The sequence below is a fragment of the Rhinopithecus roxellana genome, chromosome 7, assembly GCF_007565055.1.
Source record: "Rhinopithecus roxellana isolate Shanxi Qingling chromosome 7, ASM756505v1, whole genome shotgun sequence".
Classification (NCBI taxonomy): Eukaryota; Metazoa; Chordata; class Mammalia; order Primates; family Cercopithecidae; genus Rhinopithecus; species Rhinopithecus roxellana.
The window spans coordinates 110,172,712-110,190,437 of NC_044555.1; the positions used below are offsets into that span (position 1 = coordinate 110,172,712).

General features: G+C 36.0%; 1 protein-coding gene and 1 pseudogene across 9 annotated transcripts in view; one reads left to right on the forward strand and one right to left on the reverse strand.

The window, feature by feature from the left end:
- Nucleotides 1–893: 893 nt before the first annotated feature.
- On the forward strand, nucleotides 894–4,462 carry LOC115898637 (annotated as a pseudogene).
- THOC2 (THO complex 2) overlaps nucleotides 1,093–17,726 on the reverse strand; it is a 131,391-nt gene continuing 114,757 nt past the window's right edge. For 3 of the 9 annotated variants that reach the window (XM_010354594.2, XM_010354589.2, XM_030933882.1), the window contains 6 exons: nucleotides 14,592–14,729; nucleotides 14,186–14,255; nucleotides 13,946–14,103; nucleotides 11,974–12,050; nucleotides 11,449–11,494; nucleotides 1,101–4,271 (listed from right to left, as the gene is read on the reverse strand). In XM_010354594.2, coding sequence (XP_010352896.1) covers nucleotides 11,467–11,494; nucleotides 11,974–12,050; nucleotides 13,946–14,103; nucleotides 14,186–14,255; nucleotides 14,592–14,729 — 471 coding nt within the window. In that variant the 3' untranslated portion in view covers nucleotides 1,101–4,271; nucleotides 11,449–11,466. Of the gene's footprint in view, nucleotides 4,272–11,448; nucleotides 11,495–11,909; nucleotides 12,051–13,945; nucleotides 14,104–14,185; nucleotides 14,256–14,591; nucleotides 14,730–17,726 lie in introns of those variants that run through there. The other 6 variants (XM_010354593.1, XM_010354588.1, XM_010354591.1 and 3 more) reach the window with 5 other exon arrangements.

Here is a 17,726-nt window from a genome sequence, read left to right on the forward strand (position 1 = left end):
ACTATGGCCTGCAGGCCAAATGTAGGCTTCCACCTGTTTTGTAAATGAACTTTTACTTAACTCAGCCATGCTTATTCACTTACATATAATTTCTAACTGCATCAACACTACAGTGGCAGAGCTTAGTAGTTGCAATGGGAACCACATGGCCTGCAAGCCCACAAATATTTACTATCTGGCCCTTTACAAAAAAAGTTTGCTGGCCCCCTATAGCATTCATTTGGTTCTTATTTTCCAAACTAGATTGGAAGCACTCTCCAGACCGGTCTTATACTTCTTTGGACCTAGAACAGAGTACATGCCCTAAAATAAAATAGCTAGCACTATACAACCAGATTTCCTACTTCCAATATATATTATTTTTACATGGTTAATCCAAAGATAGTATTTTCCATCATCAATGCATTTCTAGCAAGGCCAGAACTGATTACCTGTGTTTGATGATTTGGGGCAACAGGAAGAAGGCATATTGATGCTATCTAATTAGTAGTAAACTTTCTAGTTCAAAATCACAATCATGTAACCTTTAAAATATGAATGCATATTTAACAACTGGAAAGTTCTTCCTGATATCTTTCAGACAAATAATTTTGAGGCAAGCCATAGTTATTTTCTCAAAGTCAGAAGTCACTCTAACAAAACATCTATTTTTATGTCAGGCACATTATAAGCACTCAACAGTCACTGAATACATCACCCTCCCATAAATATTCTGCTCATCGATTTTTGCAAATTACAATTACCTGAAAAGAGGTATCAAGATTTATACCCTTTTGCCAATTCATTTAAAATATGCTCAGCATTTCTCAGTTCTTTAAAAAAGTATATCCTTTTTGTCATTCTCTGAAAATTTTAATTTGCATAGGTATAGTTTCCAAGGAACTGAAGACTAAATGGACAAATCCAGGCATGATATCAGTCCACTGTTTACTCCAACTATAGAGGTAATCAAAGAGGATATTTTCCTATTATCAGATGATATGTCATTTGAAAATAATGTAGCCCACGGAATAAGAACTGAGAAGGGCTAGGAACCTTAATGAATTATCTTTGCTATGTCATTTTGAATAAGCAACAATATACACAATAATATACAACCATTTGAGAAAACTATTGTTTATTTAGAAAAAAGGTTACACTGGTAGAATTCGGTAGATAAAAAAATTCTCTTTTAAAAATGTCACTGTGAAACTTTTCCAGACGAAAGTTTAGCAATACAAAGCTCCTATAGCTGTAGAATTAAAACAATTATGTTTTGATCCCCCCACCGCCAAGATTTGTCTAAGATAATTACAAGAAAAAATGGCAAGGGACAAGTGAGCGCTGGTACCTTTTTCTTTTTTAAACACGTTTAATGTTGTACATGTAATATATAAAATGATTCCTAAGCATTTCATAAGACAATGCTCCCACTTCTTTTAGTGACTAATATTAAGAACAAGCCAAATAATAAATTAAAACTGAGTTTTAAAATGAGGTAAAATCAAAATGGTTCAACAGTTGTTTATTTTCAGTTTCAATCAATAAAAAGGAAGCATTTCAGAATGGAAATAAAAACTGAACCCAGGCGATATTTAGTTAAACTAAAGTAAAACTCTGTACACAGGTAACCTTATGCAGCACATTGTGCTATAAGTATGGAACAGTTAACACTTTCAGCCATTACTGAAAATAAACATGTAGAAACTAAGCAACAAGTTAAAATACAGTAATGCACAACGTAACAATTTTAAGTTTTCCACATGGAGCAATAAAGCAGATAACTGAATAATTTAAGGAGATGCAAATGGCCCTCTTCATTCTTAATTCTTGGCAATTTACTCAGGAAAATAAATTTCTGGTCGCAGCTGAACAGTTCCACTCCAATCTCACCTGAAAGAAACAAAGTGATTATATTGATAGAGAAGAAGGAAGGAAGGAAAGGAGGGAGTAGGGGAGGGAGGGTTAGTCAAAGGAGGTAGGAGAAAAGGAAGGGAGAAGGAGAGAAGGAGAATGAAAGGAGGGAGGGAGGGGAGAAAGAAGAGGAGAAGGAAGGAAGAAGGTAAGGAGGGAGGAAGATTTAAGAAAGAAAGAAAAGTTAATGAGTTCCATCAGTAACAAAGACTTGAGTCCCCAGAAAAGGATGAAATATTTGTGTTTCTTTTTGTCCATTCTTAGAAATCATTAAAGATAAACACACTAATGATGACTTAAAAAAAAAAAACTGAACATTGTGTGCATGTGGGAGAGAGGGGTGGGGGTAGGGAGAAAAAAATGGAGCAACAAGTAAAACTTTCCACAGGGGCAAGCAATAGCTTATCAAAAGTAAATAGAAAATGTAGCAAAGAAAAGTAACCTATTCTACATGATCAACAAAAAAAGAAAAATGACATCACATTTTTCACAAGGACACAATTTTAATAGTAACTTATATTAAGATGCAGTGTCTGCTAAATTATAAAAATTGCTTTAAAAATATATTGACTTAATTATACTCATTTCCTTTATGTATTGACATTTTTCAAATACTTCATATTGAAATAATTTCAAAACATGATTATTACAACATGTGGCAAATATCTTCACATCTGCCTTCATTCAAATTTTAAGCTAATGCTTAATGCATTAAACTTTATTGATGAAAATACTACATTCACATATTTCTTAAAACCAGGGCTAGAAGGGTCCTTAGAAAATAATCACACTTACATGAAATGCTGACAAATAATTTACATATCATTTCTACACAGCATTCTGTTCACACCATGTATAATCTTGACATTATCAATAACTGTGGATACATTTAATGTTGAACTTACAATTTAATACTTAAAAGCCATTGTTCCTGTCCATTAATTGCTGAATGGATAAATAAAATGTGGTACACACTCATACAATGAAATATCATTTAGCCATAAAAAGGAATGGAGTTGATACATGCCACAACATGGATGAGCCTTGAGAACATGATGCTAAGTGAAAGCCAAACACAAAAGGCCACAAATTATTGCATAATTCCATTTAAATGAAATGTCCAAAACAGGCAAAATCATAGAAACAGAAAGCACATTACTGATTTCCAGGGGCTGAGGAAGGGAAGAATTGGGAGTGACTGCTAATAGGCAAGGAGTTTCTTTTTGGGGTGATAGAAATGTTCCGGAATTAGACAGCAGTGATGCTTGCACAACACAGTGGATATACTAAAAACCACTGAATTGTACACTTTAAAATGGCAAATTTGAGGCCGGGCGTGGTGGCTCACGCCTGTAATCCCAACACTTTGGGAGGCCAAGGCGGGTGGATCACCAGGTCAGGAGATCGAGACCATCCTGGCTAACATGGTGAAACCCTTATCTCTACTAAAAATACAAAAATTAGCCAGGCGTGGTGGTGCACGCCTGTAGTCCCAGCTACTCAGGAGGCTGAGGAAGGAGAATTGCTTCAACCCAGGAAGGAGGCAGAGGTTGCAGTGAGCCGAGATCGCGCCACTGCACTCCAGCATGGGAGACAAGAGCGAGACTTGGTCTCAAAAAAAATAAAATAAAATAAAATAAAATAAAAGTAAAAGGCAAATTTGAAGTTATATGAATTTTATCCCAATTGTTTAAATTGCAAAAAAAGTCAATGTTCCAATTAAGAGCATCATAGTATCACAGTGTGGTCATAACTAGGAGAATAAGAAATGGGCTCTCAATCATAAAGGTGTCACATTACAAGAATTACTTGGCAAGGGACATTTTGGTGACACATTTAAGGGCACATTAAAGGATAAAATTGCTGTTGCTGTTAAAACATGTCAAGAACATCTTCCCCAGGAACTGAAATTAAAATTTTTACTAGAAGCCAAAATCCTCAAGCAATATAATCATCCCAGTACTGTCAAATGTATAGGAGTTCGCACACAAAGACGGCCTATCTACATCATTAAGGAACTGGTTCCAGGAGGCGATTTCCTCTCCTTTCTGAGAAAGAAGAATGAACTAAAACTCAGTTAGTGAAATTTTCATTAGATGCTGATTCTGGGTGGCGTATCTCGAGTAAAAAATGTATACACAGGGACCTTGCTGCAAGAAACTGCCTGGAGGTGAAAATAATGTTCTGAAAATCAGTGACTTTGGAATGTCTCGTCAAGAGGATGGTGGTGTGTATTCATCTTCTGACTTAAAGCAGATTCCCATTAAATGGACAGCACCAGAAGCTCTTAATTATGGGAGATATCGTTCTGAGAGTGACGCACGGAGCTTTGGCATCCTCCTCTGGGAGACTTTCAGCTTAGGGGGTCTGTCCATAGCCTGGAATGACAAATCAGCAAGTACAAGAGCAAGTGGAAAGAAGATACTGGATGTCAGTCTCTTGGCAGTGTCCAGAGAGTATTTTAACAAAATAATGCTGAGGTGTTAGGATTACAAACTTGAAAACCGCCCCCAACTTTACTGAACTTCAGAAAGAGCTAGCTGCCATCAAGAAGAAAGTTGCACAGTGATGAAACAGTGCCAAACTCAGCCTTCAGGACTCTATTTTCAGCAGAGCAGTATTTTTCTTCTCATTAACATTTATACCACATTACCTGCAACATTCTCCCATTAACTATTTTTTAAAAATATGTGCTGCTTTAATCACTGTAAATAAGAAAGTATAAGTTCTAAATGTAAGGGATCACACAGATCTATCTTTTTCACATCTAGAACTGTTGCTGTTTCTCAAAAATTTTCTACTCTAGGCTCAGTTCATAGTCTGCTCTCCTCCATCACAGACACCTATTGGTGCTATAAGCTGTATTGGTAATAGTTGTAGGGAACATCGCCAACAGAAGATGGCCTTCCTACTCTGCTGAGACAAGATTTTATCTGTGAACACCATTTTATATTGGTAATTATCTGGACCTCCTAAGTTGTTAGGTTTTTTTTCTTTTTCTTTTTCTTTTTGGCCAGAGATAGGTCCTGTTTTGTTAGTAAGACTGCCATTTCCCTATGTTTCACAATGCCATCCTATGCACAAAAATCCTCAAAGAGTTGAGGCAGCTGATTGTAACTGATGTTATAGAGAGCTGTGACAACAAGAATCAAGTTTGAAAAGTGCGGTGGTCTGGAGAAAGGAACAGCTAGGGTGGTCATCAAAGTAGAGAAGAAAAGGCAAACATAAAACCAGCCTTCTTAACAGAGGTATGCCTTTATAAAACACATACACGCTTTTTAATTTTATGATCAAATTCACCAAAAAGGTCCTAAGAAATATTTTAGTAGTTTATATAGATTCTTCATAAAAGAGCCCTCTGGATGGCAACCAAACAATTTTTAAGAGAAACTATAAAACACAAGCCTACCAAAATAATATATTATTTTTGGTTAAGTGTCTTCACTTCAAAGGAAGCATCCCAGAACTGCATTCCATGCATTTTTACTAGTGTCTCAAACTGTCAGAATTTCATTCTCATTCTCTCACGCTTTGCACATAAACCCCAGGTAGAAAGGCATATACAGATGCACTTGACATTTAAAAAGTCAAACAAATATTGATAAGGAAGAAAGAAGTTATGAGGAGAAAGACATGAGGACAGCTATCCTAAATCCACTTTACTCCTTCATTTACCCTTATACTGCAACCTAGGAATTCTTATAGCAAACAGAGTTCCTGAGATGTTCCATGTGGATAAAATGTAACAGAGTTAAGATGTGGATTCTGTTGAGCTGCATCTTAACTGCACCCAGGGATGCTTCTCGGGATAATTATGTGCATAGGGGAAAGACACACTTAGGGCAAATGTTGCATGGAAGCCTTTTGTAAGTGCTCATGCCTATGTCAAGATTTTTAAAAACAGCATATAAATGAATATTTGCTCTACTGTAAGTGGAACAGCAAGGAAACAAAAAATTTCTCCTGCCCTCTTCTACTGTTTGATGCCTATGAATATCAGTGCACAAAACCTATACTCAGTATTTTTAAGTATAAAAGATGATAATGAAGAGAAAAATGATTTGTGTCTGTCATTTTCAAACTCCTAAGAAGAGTCTAGTATACATGTAATGGTTACTACATACAGACCAAAATGAGAGCATACTAAATCTGCCCTCAAAAAATGTGCTGCAGCAAATAAGCAAGCTCTTTTAATCAATATAGGTTTCTCGGTTTCTCTCCTATAAAATGGTGTGTTTGGTGGCAAAAAAGTCAACGTTGCACTTATACAGAAATATTAAATGTTTCTCTGGCACTGATGTGAACATTGATGAGTTCCCTATCCCATACCCTATCCCAATACCTATCGTCAACATCTAGGAATAAGCCTCAAAATGGCAATGCTTATTTTAACAAGAAATCTTTGGGAGCTTAGGAGGTCAAAGTATGAGCTGAAGGGAAAACAAAACAAAACAAAACAAAAGGCTTAGAGCTGGAATTACAAAATCAATTGTCTACAGAGGCCAAGAACATAATGAAAACAAAAGAAACGAGCTGAGTGGGGACTGACTAAGGTGAACTCTTTTTAAAAAGGCCCTTGCTCTATTCTAAAGGAGGGGCAGCACCTAGACAAGTCTAGCTGAAACCAGGACACAATGTTGCTATGCAGAAATCAGAACACAATGTTACCAGATGCTCCAATCCTTCAAGAAAAACTGAAATTTGGATTTTCTGAATTCTGATTTTTAAAAACAAACAGATTTTTAAAATTTTGAAATATCGTGTGAGGTTAAGAAGGTGCATTTGGCTGGTGGTGGTGGCTCACATCTGTAATTCCACCACTTTGAGAGGCAGAGGGCAGGAGGATTACTTGAGCCCATGAATTCAGTATCAGCCTGGGCAATACAGTGAGACCTCGTCTCTATAAAAAAATTTTTAAAAAAACAGAGGCCTGGCACGGTGGCTCACACCTGTTATCCCAGCATTTTGGGAGGCCAAGGAGAGCGGTTCACTTGAAGTCAGGAGTTTGAGACCAGCCTGGCCAACGTGATGAAACCCCGCCTATGCTGAAAATACAAAAAAATTAGCCAGGTGAGGTGGCACATGCCAGTAATCCCAGCTACTTGGGAGACTGAGGCATGAGAATCGCTTGAAACTGGAGTGTAGAGGTTGCAGTGAGCCAAGATCGCACCACTGCACTCCAGCATGGGCGACAGAGAGAGACTCTGTCTCAAAAATGAAATGAAATGAAATGAAATGAAATGAAATGAAATGAAATGAAATGAAATGAAATGAAATGAAATAATGAAATGCAATGAAATGAAATGAAAAATAAAATAAAATAAGAAAGTACATTTAACAAGCTACATTCTGCCCAAGGGCTGATAATTTGCAACCTAGGATTTAGAGGATAAAAATTAGGTTACACATGTGAGACTAGAAGGAATGGACCTGCAAAATATATTTGGCATTCTTGGAATGGAAGATTAGAATAGGAATGTAGTAGATTAAAAATACAGATTATGAATAAGTAGTGCTAACTGCTAATGTTCTTTAAAATCAAAGTCCTACATCCAAAATAATAAAAAGCAAGGAGACTGAGCATCTCAAGGCCTGGGAGCAAATGTCAGCTTAGCATAGCATCTGGTTCACAAAAGGACTTTCAAAAGTTTGCTGAACTCAACATCCCTGAGTTGAGGATCACATATATCAAATTAAAATTGAGAAGCCAAAGGGTGGTGGTTCTCAGAGGATAATTTTATAAGCAGGAATTAAAAAAAAAAAGTTACAGTAGGAAGAAAGGTTAAAGGCAAAGGAACTAGTAACCTTCAAGAGACTAAATCAAGGAGAGGCAAGATGAATTTGGACAAAGACTTTAAGGGCAACAGAAGATGCAGAGAAGGAACAGAGTTTTGCAACCAAAAACAGAAGACAAGAGAAGATGACAGAAGACTGGAAGGAATTTAATTATGGTCATATTTATATACTGTATCTTATTAATTCTTAAGAGACAGAGTCTTGCTCTGTCACCCACGCTGGAGTGCAGTGGTATAATCATGGCTTACTGCAGCCTTGAACTCCTATGCTCAGGAAATCCTCCAGCCTCAGACTCCCAAGGAGCTGGTACTACAGGTGCATACTACCATGCCTAGCTAAGTTTTATTTATTTATTTATTTATTAGAAATGGGGTCTTGCTATGTTGCCCAGGCTGATCTCAAACTCCTGGCCTCAAGCAATCCTCTTGCCTTAGCCTCCTACAGTGGGATTACAGGCATGAGTCACCATGCCTGGCCTTGTATCTTAATTCTAATGTGACTGTTATAACGTTTGTGAAAATCAGGATGATACATACAAATCAGTGTGTTATTTCTCTACTAACCCTCCTTAAAAAAACTGTTCTAAAAACAATAATGAAATCTTACAAGTAATGACATCTTTCAATCATGGAAATATGACATATGTAAGAGCTGTCCTTTCTAAAGAATAGAAAATAAAAGGGGAGTGGGGGAGGGCAGCAGATTTCAAAGTAGCCTGTAAAGAGATGGTTCCAATCAGAAATGATAACATTCTAAAAGAAAAGGAAGAAAAACAGACCTGACCAATCCTGGAATGTATCCAAATAGAAAGTAGCAGTCAACAGCCAGAAAAAGAAACTATCAGCCAGGCACGGCGGCTCATGTCTATAATCCCAGCATGTTGGGAGACCAAGTCACGCAGATGGCTTGAGTCCAGGAATTTCAGACCAGCCTGGGCAACATGGCGAAACCCCATCTATACTTATAATTTTTTGTTTTTTTGTTTTTTTTTGTTTTTAAATAAAATATCGGCCGGGTGCAGAGGCTCACGTTTGTAATGCCAGCACTTTGGGAGGCCGAGCCAGGTGGATCACCTGAGGTCAGGAGTTCGAGACCGGCCTGGCCAACCTGGCTAAACTCTGTCTCTACTAAAAATACAAAAATCAGTCGGGCATGGTGGCATGTGCCTATAGTCCCAGGAGGCTGAGGCAGGAGAATCGCTTGAACCCAACAGGGAGAGATTGTAGTGAGCCAAGACTGTACCACTACACACCAGCCTGGGTGACAGACCGAGACTCTATCTCAAAAGAAAAAGAAAAAGAAACTATCAGCCAGATGGCCCAGCACAGTGGCTCACACCTGTAATCCCAGCACTTTGGGAGGCCAAGGCAGGTGGATCACCTGAGGTCAGGAGTTCAAGACCAGCCTGCCCAACATGGTGAAACCCTGTCTCTACTAAAAACACAAAAATTAGACAGGCATGGTGGTACATGCCTGTAATCCCAGCTACTCAGGAGGATGAGGCAGGAGAATTTCTTGAACCCGGAAGGCGGAAGTTGCAGTGAGCCAAGATCACACCATTACACTCCAGCCTGGTCAAAACAGCAAGACTTCTTTGTCTCAAAAAAAAAAAAAAAGAAAAGAAAAGAAACTATCAACCAGAGTCTCACAGAATTAAGAGTCTACCCAAGAAGAAAGTATCGTACAAAGTTGTCAATGAGGAATTCAACAGGATGGACATCCAGCTAGATGTACTTTTAAAAGAACATCTGAATCTAGAAGCTTTGCTATAAGACCACGAGCCAAATATCTAACCCTGACCAGTTTTGTCATCCCTTTGTTCCTAAGAGATTATACAGAGGAGTAAAATACAAATTCATGGTCAGTGTAAGAAAAACTCAAATCAGTAGCATAACCTTCACATACAAAAAAATAATATTTAGGTACTGAGTAAAGAGAGATATATAAAATCACTGTGAAAGTTGTCAGTGACAATGGCTGGCTCACTCCTCATGAAGATATGAAAGGTGGGCTTTTTGTTTTTCTTTTAATAGGGAGACCACATGTGACAGCAAAATACCAGATTAAAAGAAAGGTTAAAATGAGGATTAAGAGTTTATGGCTCACCAGAGAAGATAGTTGTCAAGGTTGGAATGGGGGTAGGAGCAGCTAGAATTGAAGAATTAGTAGTAATATTTCCTTTTAAATCTATTAAATTCTAAATGTTCTTTTTTAACTCTCATTTACCCTACTTTACTTACATAACAAGCACCAAAAAAGCAGGAAAAGCACACCATTCATCATGTGTTGACTATATGGCAACCTCTCAAATCCCTGCTTTGCAGCCAAAATAAAGATGACAAAACCCATACCTTTAAGCCCATACCCTTATACAGAACCGGCTCTCAGACATTTCTTACTTGTAATTTAAACACTGGTAAATAGCCTTGCTTATCTATCTGGTCTCATAAAAGATTAGAAGCATCCAATGATATTAGGGGGGAGGTATAGACAAGCAAGTATACTTAATATATTAAGGAGGTATAGACAAGCAAGTATACTTAATATATTAAGAAATGAAGGCTAACATGGAAGCAAGAGTCAGCCGGGCACGGTGGCTCACACCTGTAATCCCAGCACTTTGGAAGGCTGAGGCAGGTGGATCACAAGGTCAAGAGTTCAAGACCAGCCTGGCTAAGATGGTTAAACCCCATATCTACTGAAAATACAAAAATTAGCCGGGCACGGTGGCAGGCGCCTCTAATCCCAGCTACTCAGGAGGCTGAGGCAGGAGAATCGCTTGAACCTGGGCGGCAGAGGTTGCAGTGAGCTGAGATCGCACCACTGCACTCCAGCCTGGGAGACAGAGTGAGACTCCGTCTCAATAAATAAATAAATAAATAAATAAATAAATAAATAAATAAATAAAGGCAGAATCAACAGCCTCAAAATACAGCTGTCTGGAACCATTACATTCAGGGGGCAAATTGTCCTACGTACTTCAATAATACCAAGGCATCACCAAACAGTAACTATTCAGATTATCTTAAGTGCTCAAAAAAGGCAATATTAGGGTCTGAACACTGTATCTACTGTGATGGAAACACAATTTATTTAAGATGGGTAAAATACTTTTTAAATCTCACATAAATCATAAGTGCATTACCTAAAAAAAAAAAAAAAAAAAGTTACACATTGTAGATTCCAGAACTAAAAACACAGACCATATTTTCTGTTGCAAAACATGGGCAGTGGTTTAAAGAAAAAAAAAAAAGGCACAAAAACTTAAAAATCTTTGGATAACACATCAGCATGAGAAAGCAAAAGGAACAGAAAACACTAAAGGATAGAGAGACCGAGGTTTGAGTGTTGGCTCTGTTGACTAACATCTTTATAACCCTCTTCAACTTAACCTCTCAGAGTCTGTTTCTTCACCTGTAAAATGCAGATACCACCACCATTTACAAGGCTATAAGGACTTTAAAAACATAATTAATTATCCAGAGAAGATGGGAATAAGTGGTGAAGATAAAGCCAGATGTTCTTAAATATATCTTGGTGCTTAAAAAAATTGTGTGGCTAATCAGCAAGCTTAAAATGAAAACAGCCTAAAAATAACTCTGAATCTCGTTTTGCATCTATACTCAAAGACTTGGTCATTATATGTAGGTGAAAAAATCAAGTAGTTGTAGCTTGTAAAATGCATCTAGTTTTTCAACACTGTCAGACCTCATTTTATGTTTCTATCATTAAATGAAAAGGTGGTGAGAGAACACTCACCTTGATGGAAAGTCTTCATTATCTGTGCTTGTCCGAGGACTTATGAGTAGATGACAAATTAAGGGAAAACAACTTTTGGGAATGGCAGAAAGAAGAACATCTCCCCTTTTAGTACAGCACCTCAGCTTGCAGGCCTATATGGGCTCTGACCAGCCTGGTAGCCTCAAACTCTACCAGCTCTGCTTGTCTGCCTCATCATTTTGCCCTTCTATTCCCATTGTCCCTGGCCCTAGGCACTCTCTGTTCCCTTTCTTCCTCTCTGTGATAATATAACCCAAAGGACTATAAATCCCTTAGTGGCATAAAACATCTCAGTCACCACAGAAGTATTTTTAAATATCAAGAACATCAAGTATCCCACTTCCAGATTTCACACATTTTGAGAGAGTTAACTGGAAAGACCATTTCAAAACTAATAAGCCCTTAAGCATTTAAACCACATACTAAAAGAGTACAATTGTAAACATGACCAGTATTCAAAGCTTTCCATTACACTGACTGAAAACATGAAAATGAAAAGGATATTGTTTCTTCTCTTCCTTTCCTCCTGAACTGTCCCGTTTCTCTTTCTTTTCTATCTTTTCTTTATCATGCCTGGACTCCTATAAGAAATGGTAGAATTAGTTGGGGAAGGAAAAACCAAATATAAAAGCCAGCTCAAAACCCCTTTTCATCACCCACAAGCTATAATTTGTCTTCAAAAACTTACTTAATATGACACCAAAAGCATAAGCAACAAAAGGAAAAAAGTAGATACATTGAACTTCACCAAAAGTAAAAATATTCATGCATCAAAGAACACTATCAAGAAAGTGAAAAGACAACCTATAGAACTGGAGAAAAAATTTGCAAATCACATATCTCATAAGGATCTAGTATCCAAAATATATAAAGAACTCTTACAGCTGAGCAACAAAAACACAAACCATCTAAATAAAAAATGGTCAAGGTATCTGAACAGATTTCTTGAAACATAAACAAATGGCCAATAAGCACATGAAAATATGTTCAACATCATTAGTTACTAAGAAAATGCAAATCAAAACGACAATGAGACACCACTTCGCACTTACTGGAATGGCTATAATAAAAAAACAAAAACAGAAAATAACCAGTGTTGACAAGGATGCAGAGAAATCTGCACCCTCATACTTTGTTGGTAGAAATGTAAACTGCACAGCCACTGTCTAAAAGAGTTTGGTGGTTCCTCAAAAGTTAAACATAGAATTACCATATAACCCAGAAATTCCATTCTTGGGCATATACCCAAAATAATTAAAAATAGGTGTTTGAACAAATACTTATAGCCCCACACAAATGTTCACAGCAACACTACTGACAATAGCCAAAACGTGGAAACAACTCAAAAGTCCATCAACTGACAAATGGATAAATAAATGTGGTATATCCATATAATGAAATATTACTTGGCTATAAAAAGAAATGAAGTAAATGACACATGCTACAACATGGAAGAACTTCAAAAAAAAAATTATGCTAAGTGAAAGACATCAGACACAAAAGGCCACAATATTGTACTATTTCATTTATATAAAATATTCAGAATGAGTGAATCCATAAAGAAAATAGATTTATGGTTCCCAGGGGCTAAGGAGAAGGGGAAAATGGGAGTGACTGTTTAAATGGGTATAGAGTTTTCTCTTGGAGGCGGTAAAAATGTTTTGGAACTAGGTAGAGATGATTACACAATACTGTAAATATACTAAATGTCACTTAAATGTATACCTTTAAAATGATTAATTTTATGTTATTTGAATTTTACCTCAATTAAAAAACACCTAAAAGAACAGCCTATCTTTTAAAGCATAGAATTAAAAATGTTCCTCATATAATTTTCTAAAGCTGTTTTTATGAACTATGAATAAAAGGCATATATTTTCAATATATATAACAATATTTTATAAACAATTTATACTTTAGTAATGGTTTGCTTATTACTTTATGGCAGATGCATGAGATTCATTTTAAATGTCAACCGTTAATATGTAAGAGAATGTATCTTATACTCAATTTTTAAATCAAATACAAGTTTCAAACAAATGAGTTTATTAGGAGAAAACGTTACAAAAATGTTTCAAATCACAATCAAGACTTTTTGACACTATGATGGTCAGAGAGAATACACGTGACCGTATTTTAATCTCAGGAATAAAGAGAAACTAAAAGCAAAGAGTTGGTGGAGAAAAAAGAAAATGCAAAGAACAGCTGAAACTCAATCAACAGAAGTAGGTGGGAATGGAATGGAGAGGGGAAAGGAATCTCAGAGTTATACTAACTCTACCCTCCTAGTAATCTGGGACTGAACTGACTCAAATTCCCCAAACACATAACCTGCCCTCCCTCAATACCTCTTCTTCCCACCCCTAAATAATGAACAAAAGACTGTATGACTAGGAAAAAAATTCAATATTTGCTAAATTTTCAGAGTTGATTTTTTTAAGATAAAGCATATTATTCCTTTATTTTCCTAATTTACCTTTTTGCCACCGGAGGAGATTTTATCCATCTTCTCAGATTTAAATGAATCACTGCCTTTTTCTTTGCCTGAAGATTTTGACTTATTTTTTTCCTTGTCTTTCTCATTTGGATAAGGAGATTCACAAGGACTTTCACTTTTATGTTTTGAAACCCCCACTAAAATTACAAAAGAAAATCATGAAAGCCTTTTCCAATTCACTTCGATGATACCTTCAAAGATATGAATAAGTCTACCTACTTGTTCCATTCTCCTCTTTACGTCGCTTGGTTAAGTCCGGTGGCACTTCACGGTCGTTGTTTGAGTGATCCTAGAACCAAGAATTGTGAACTACATTGACCAAGGGCTTTTGTTTTAAAGTATTACTTTTATATGAGAAGGGCACAGCTAACTAGCAATGGAGAATATTTGCAGTAGTTTCACACACTTGATAAAAATGGCATGAAAGACAAGCAGAGCTGATAGAGATTATTAGGCTGAAGATCCTTATTAACGTAGAAGATGCAAACACTTCGGGGTAAAAATATCAATAAAATCATGAAAAAACAGACAACTATGGAACAAACTAGTATTTTTTAAAAGGCAACATACACACTGTTGTACATGACAATGAGCTTTCCAAACTAGTTTTAAAAAAATTACAAACCCTTTTCCGCTCTTTCCTGTCCTTTTCATCTTTTTTCTCTCTTTCTCTGGATCTTTCCCTTGACTTGTCCAAATCTTTCTTGTCCATTTCTCTCTCCTTACTCTTGGACAATGGTGGAGGAGTATGATTAATGTAGAGCTGTTAAATCAAGGCAATATTACTAAAGATTATTAGTTTTCCAGTATTGGCATCATTTGTTTGTTTATTAAATGAAACACAATTGGGAATTATACCCAAAGTCAAAACTGGTCAGCTATCTGGATTACAAGAGGTAAAATAAAAGGGCATGGCACAAATTATACAAAGCCTTCAATTCTTGGCCTTATAAAAATTACCATTTAAACTCCATCAGTTCATTTGTGCCTCAATTGAGACTCATTAGTAAATTCACAAGCTAGAGTATTCCTTATAGCTCTATTGTAAAGACCTATAACCACCATTACAAGAGTCCATATATGAACAATAGTGACTGGACTTTCTCTATCGTCAAAAAAAAAAAAAGAAAAACACCTCTACACAATCATGAAAATTTTAAATAGTCTTACCATCCACTGACAGGAAGTCAATAATGGCAATGGGCAAAAGTATAAACATAAAACCTAGCCATGATTTTGCTAATAATTCTTTTCTGCCTCAGTGTGAACCACGCAAAGATTATCCCAAATTATTTTTACAAATGTAAAGGCTGCGTGTTCTGTACTTCTGAAAGCACTCCAATTTCTATCAAAATAATCACAATTAACTGTGAAATTTGTCTTCCTGGTTCTAAATACCTCAGAAAGCCATCTAGTCAGCTGAGGATGATTAAACAATTCAAAAGACTAAACAATAATGAACCAATATTCTCCTCTGCCTATTCTTTCTCTGCCGAAAGGACTATACGCAATAAAACAGCCAATCATCAAGGGTATTCTAACTAAATAATTAAGAGATAACCCTTCTTAGGTGAGTTGTAAATATGGAAATATGCTGTAACATAAAATATTTAGGAAGTAGTCAGGAAATAATCAGATATCTAACCTTATGGCATTTATATCTGTGCTACAAGCCTATGTTTAATTTAAGACATTAAAAGTATTATGCAGCGGAAGACTGAGTATAACTCATTACACAACTACACAATGCTAGATATACCTTAGGAACAAACAGAATAGTGAGTCAAAAGTCAAATATTTTTACATGAAGCAATCCTTTGGTATTCAAAGGAATACATGAAAAATGAAGACCATCAGTTTGATAATTAAACACTTATTTTTTTAACACCACCAAACATTTTCAATTCAGTTGGCTCAGAAATACTGCCATAGCAATGCAGAAGTAGATTCTTTAAAATTTCAATGTTTAAAAGTTGATAAACTGAAATAGACAAAATGCTTATTAATAAAGAGCAAGAGAATGATAGTCATAAAAGCACTTATCTAAAAGATACTCTTGCTGGTTAGAATGCCTTAAATGACACCAAGATTTTTCTAATCATGAGGTTTATTCATATCTTAACATTATTTATGAAAATGATTAAGACAAAGGAAATATGACTGCAATACTCAAAGAAGACTTCTCTAAGTATTAACTTTTTCCCAATAAAAGCAAAAAAAAAGTTTCTAATCACAAATCCATACATACACACACACATACACACAACCCTTGTTAATAATGAAGTTTTGAACTGTGCTTACTTTCTTTCTGTACTGCAAGGAATTGAGAAATTTTTCTAGAGCTTCTGGCATTAATGTTCAAATACTTCATTCCTGACATAAAAAGTCACATAGCTCAACTGATACATAATCAGAAATTCTTAGTTCGGAATGTACCCAATTCAATTCCTTCTTTAGAATAGTTCTGATCACAATACTCTTTTTGCATAAAAACAGAGTTTCTCATTGCCTAATGAATTAAATGCATACTCCTTAGTTTAGACATTCCAAACTCTCCACCAGCTTTTCACAATTATATCCTGCTATAGTAACCCAATGCACTCTATGCTGTGGCTATCACCGCTCCCTAACATCTGTCCTTTCCAGCAGTTCTCATTACTAGAACGGTTGTTCAGTTTTATCTTAACTTCTTAAAACTCTACTTAGCCTTCAAAGATGGCTCAAAGTCATCAGTATTCAACCATTTCTCAACTCTGCAACTCACTTTCCATTATTTCATATTTACCTTTTTTACGACAAGTGTTCCCTATTAACTTCATGTCATACATTTTTGTCCATAACAATTTCCAGTATGGTAGGAGAGCTAAGGCGCCTTTCTACTTTTACATACTTCCTAGTACCCTGTACACACAGTGAGTACTCATAAGTTTGACAAATAAAATTAAGGATTCATTAAATGGATTTGTATGTAGCATGGCTGGGTTTTGTTCTTGATTGGCTTTTATTCTTGACATTGGGATCATTAAGGTCCAAAAAAGAATTTGACTAAGTTTCAAAATCTGTTTCAGAAAACACTGCTCCATTGACTTTATTAAAGCTTCACTATATTACATAAAGATGGCCTCACTTTTAGGCTTGGGTTTGGCTGTAAATCCTCATTTTAAGATGGTGAACAAATTAAAAGCTAAATTCTGTCTTGAGGTGGTTACTGATGCCCTCCTAAATTACAGAGGGCTGCTTGGTGGAACTTGCCTTTTTTTTTTTTTTTTTTTTTAAACACTTTCTTCATCAAAAGTAGCTGCTAGAATTGCTACATCAAAACACAATTGATCAAAACTAGAAATACACTATTTGAAAATTAGGGGTAAAGGGTAAACTGACAGAAGAGATTTGGATAGTAAGCTAGATTTTTCTTCTTTTAGCTAATCTCATTTGAAAAGCTAAAATCCAAGTATTGCTTTTACCACAAATTAGAAAGTAAAAATAGCAAATAAATAATAAAGAGAATCCCACAGACAAAGCATAACTAAAAAGTCAAACTAAAGCGGGGAGAGAATTTTATAGGTACAAGTGACAAGATAATATGAAAATAGATGCATATCTTCTAAACCCTCTAGAAAGTAAAAGCTACCTCAGAAACAGGCTAAAGATAATCAACTTTGGAGATCACTCAAAGTCCAATGAATTTGTTTTTCTAAGACATTCATATACTATTAAACTTTCTAGACACATAAAAATGCAACATCAGCTACTATGCAAA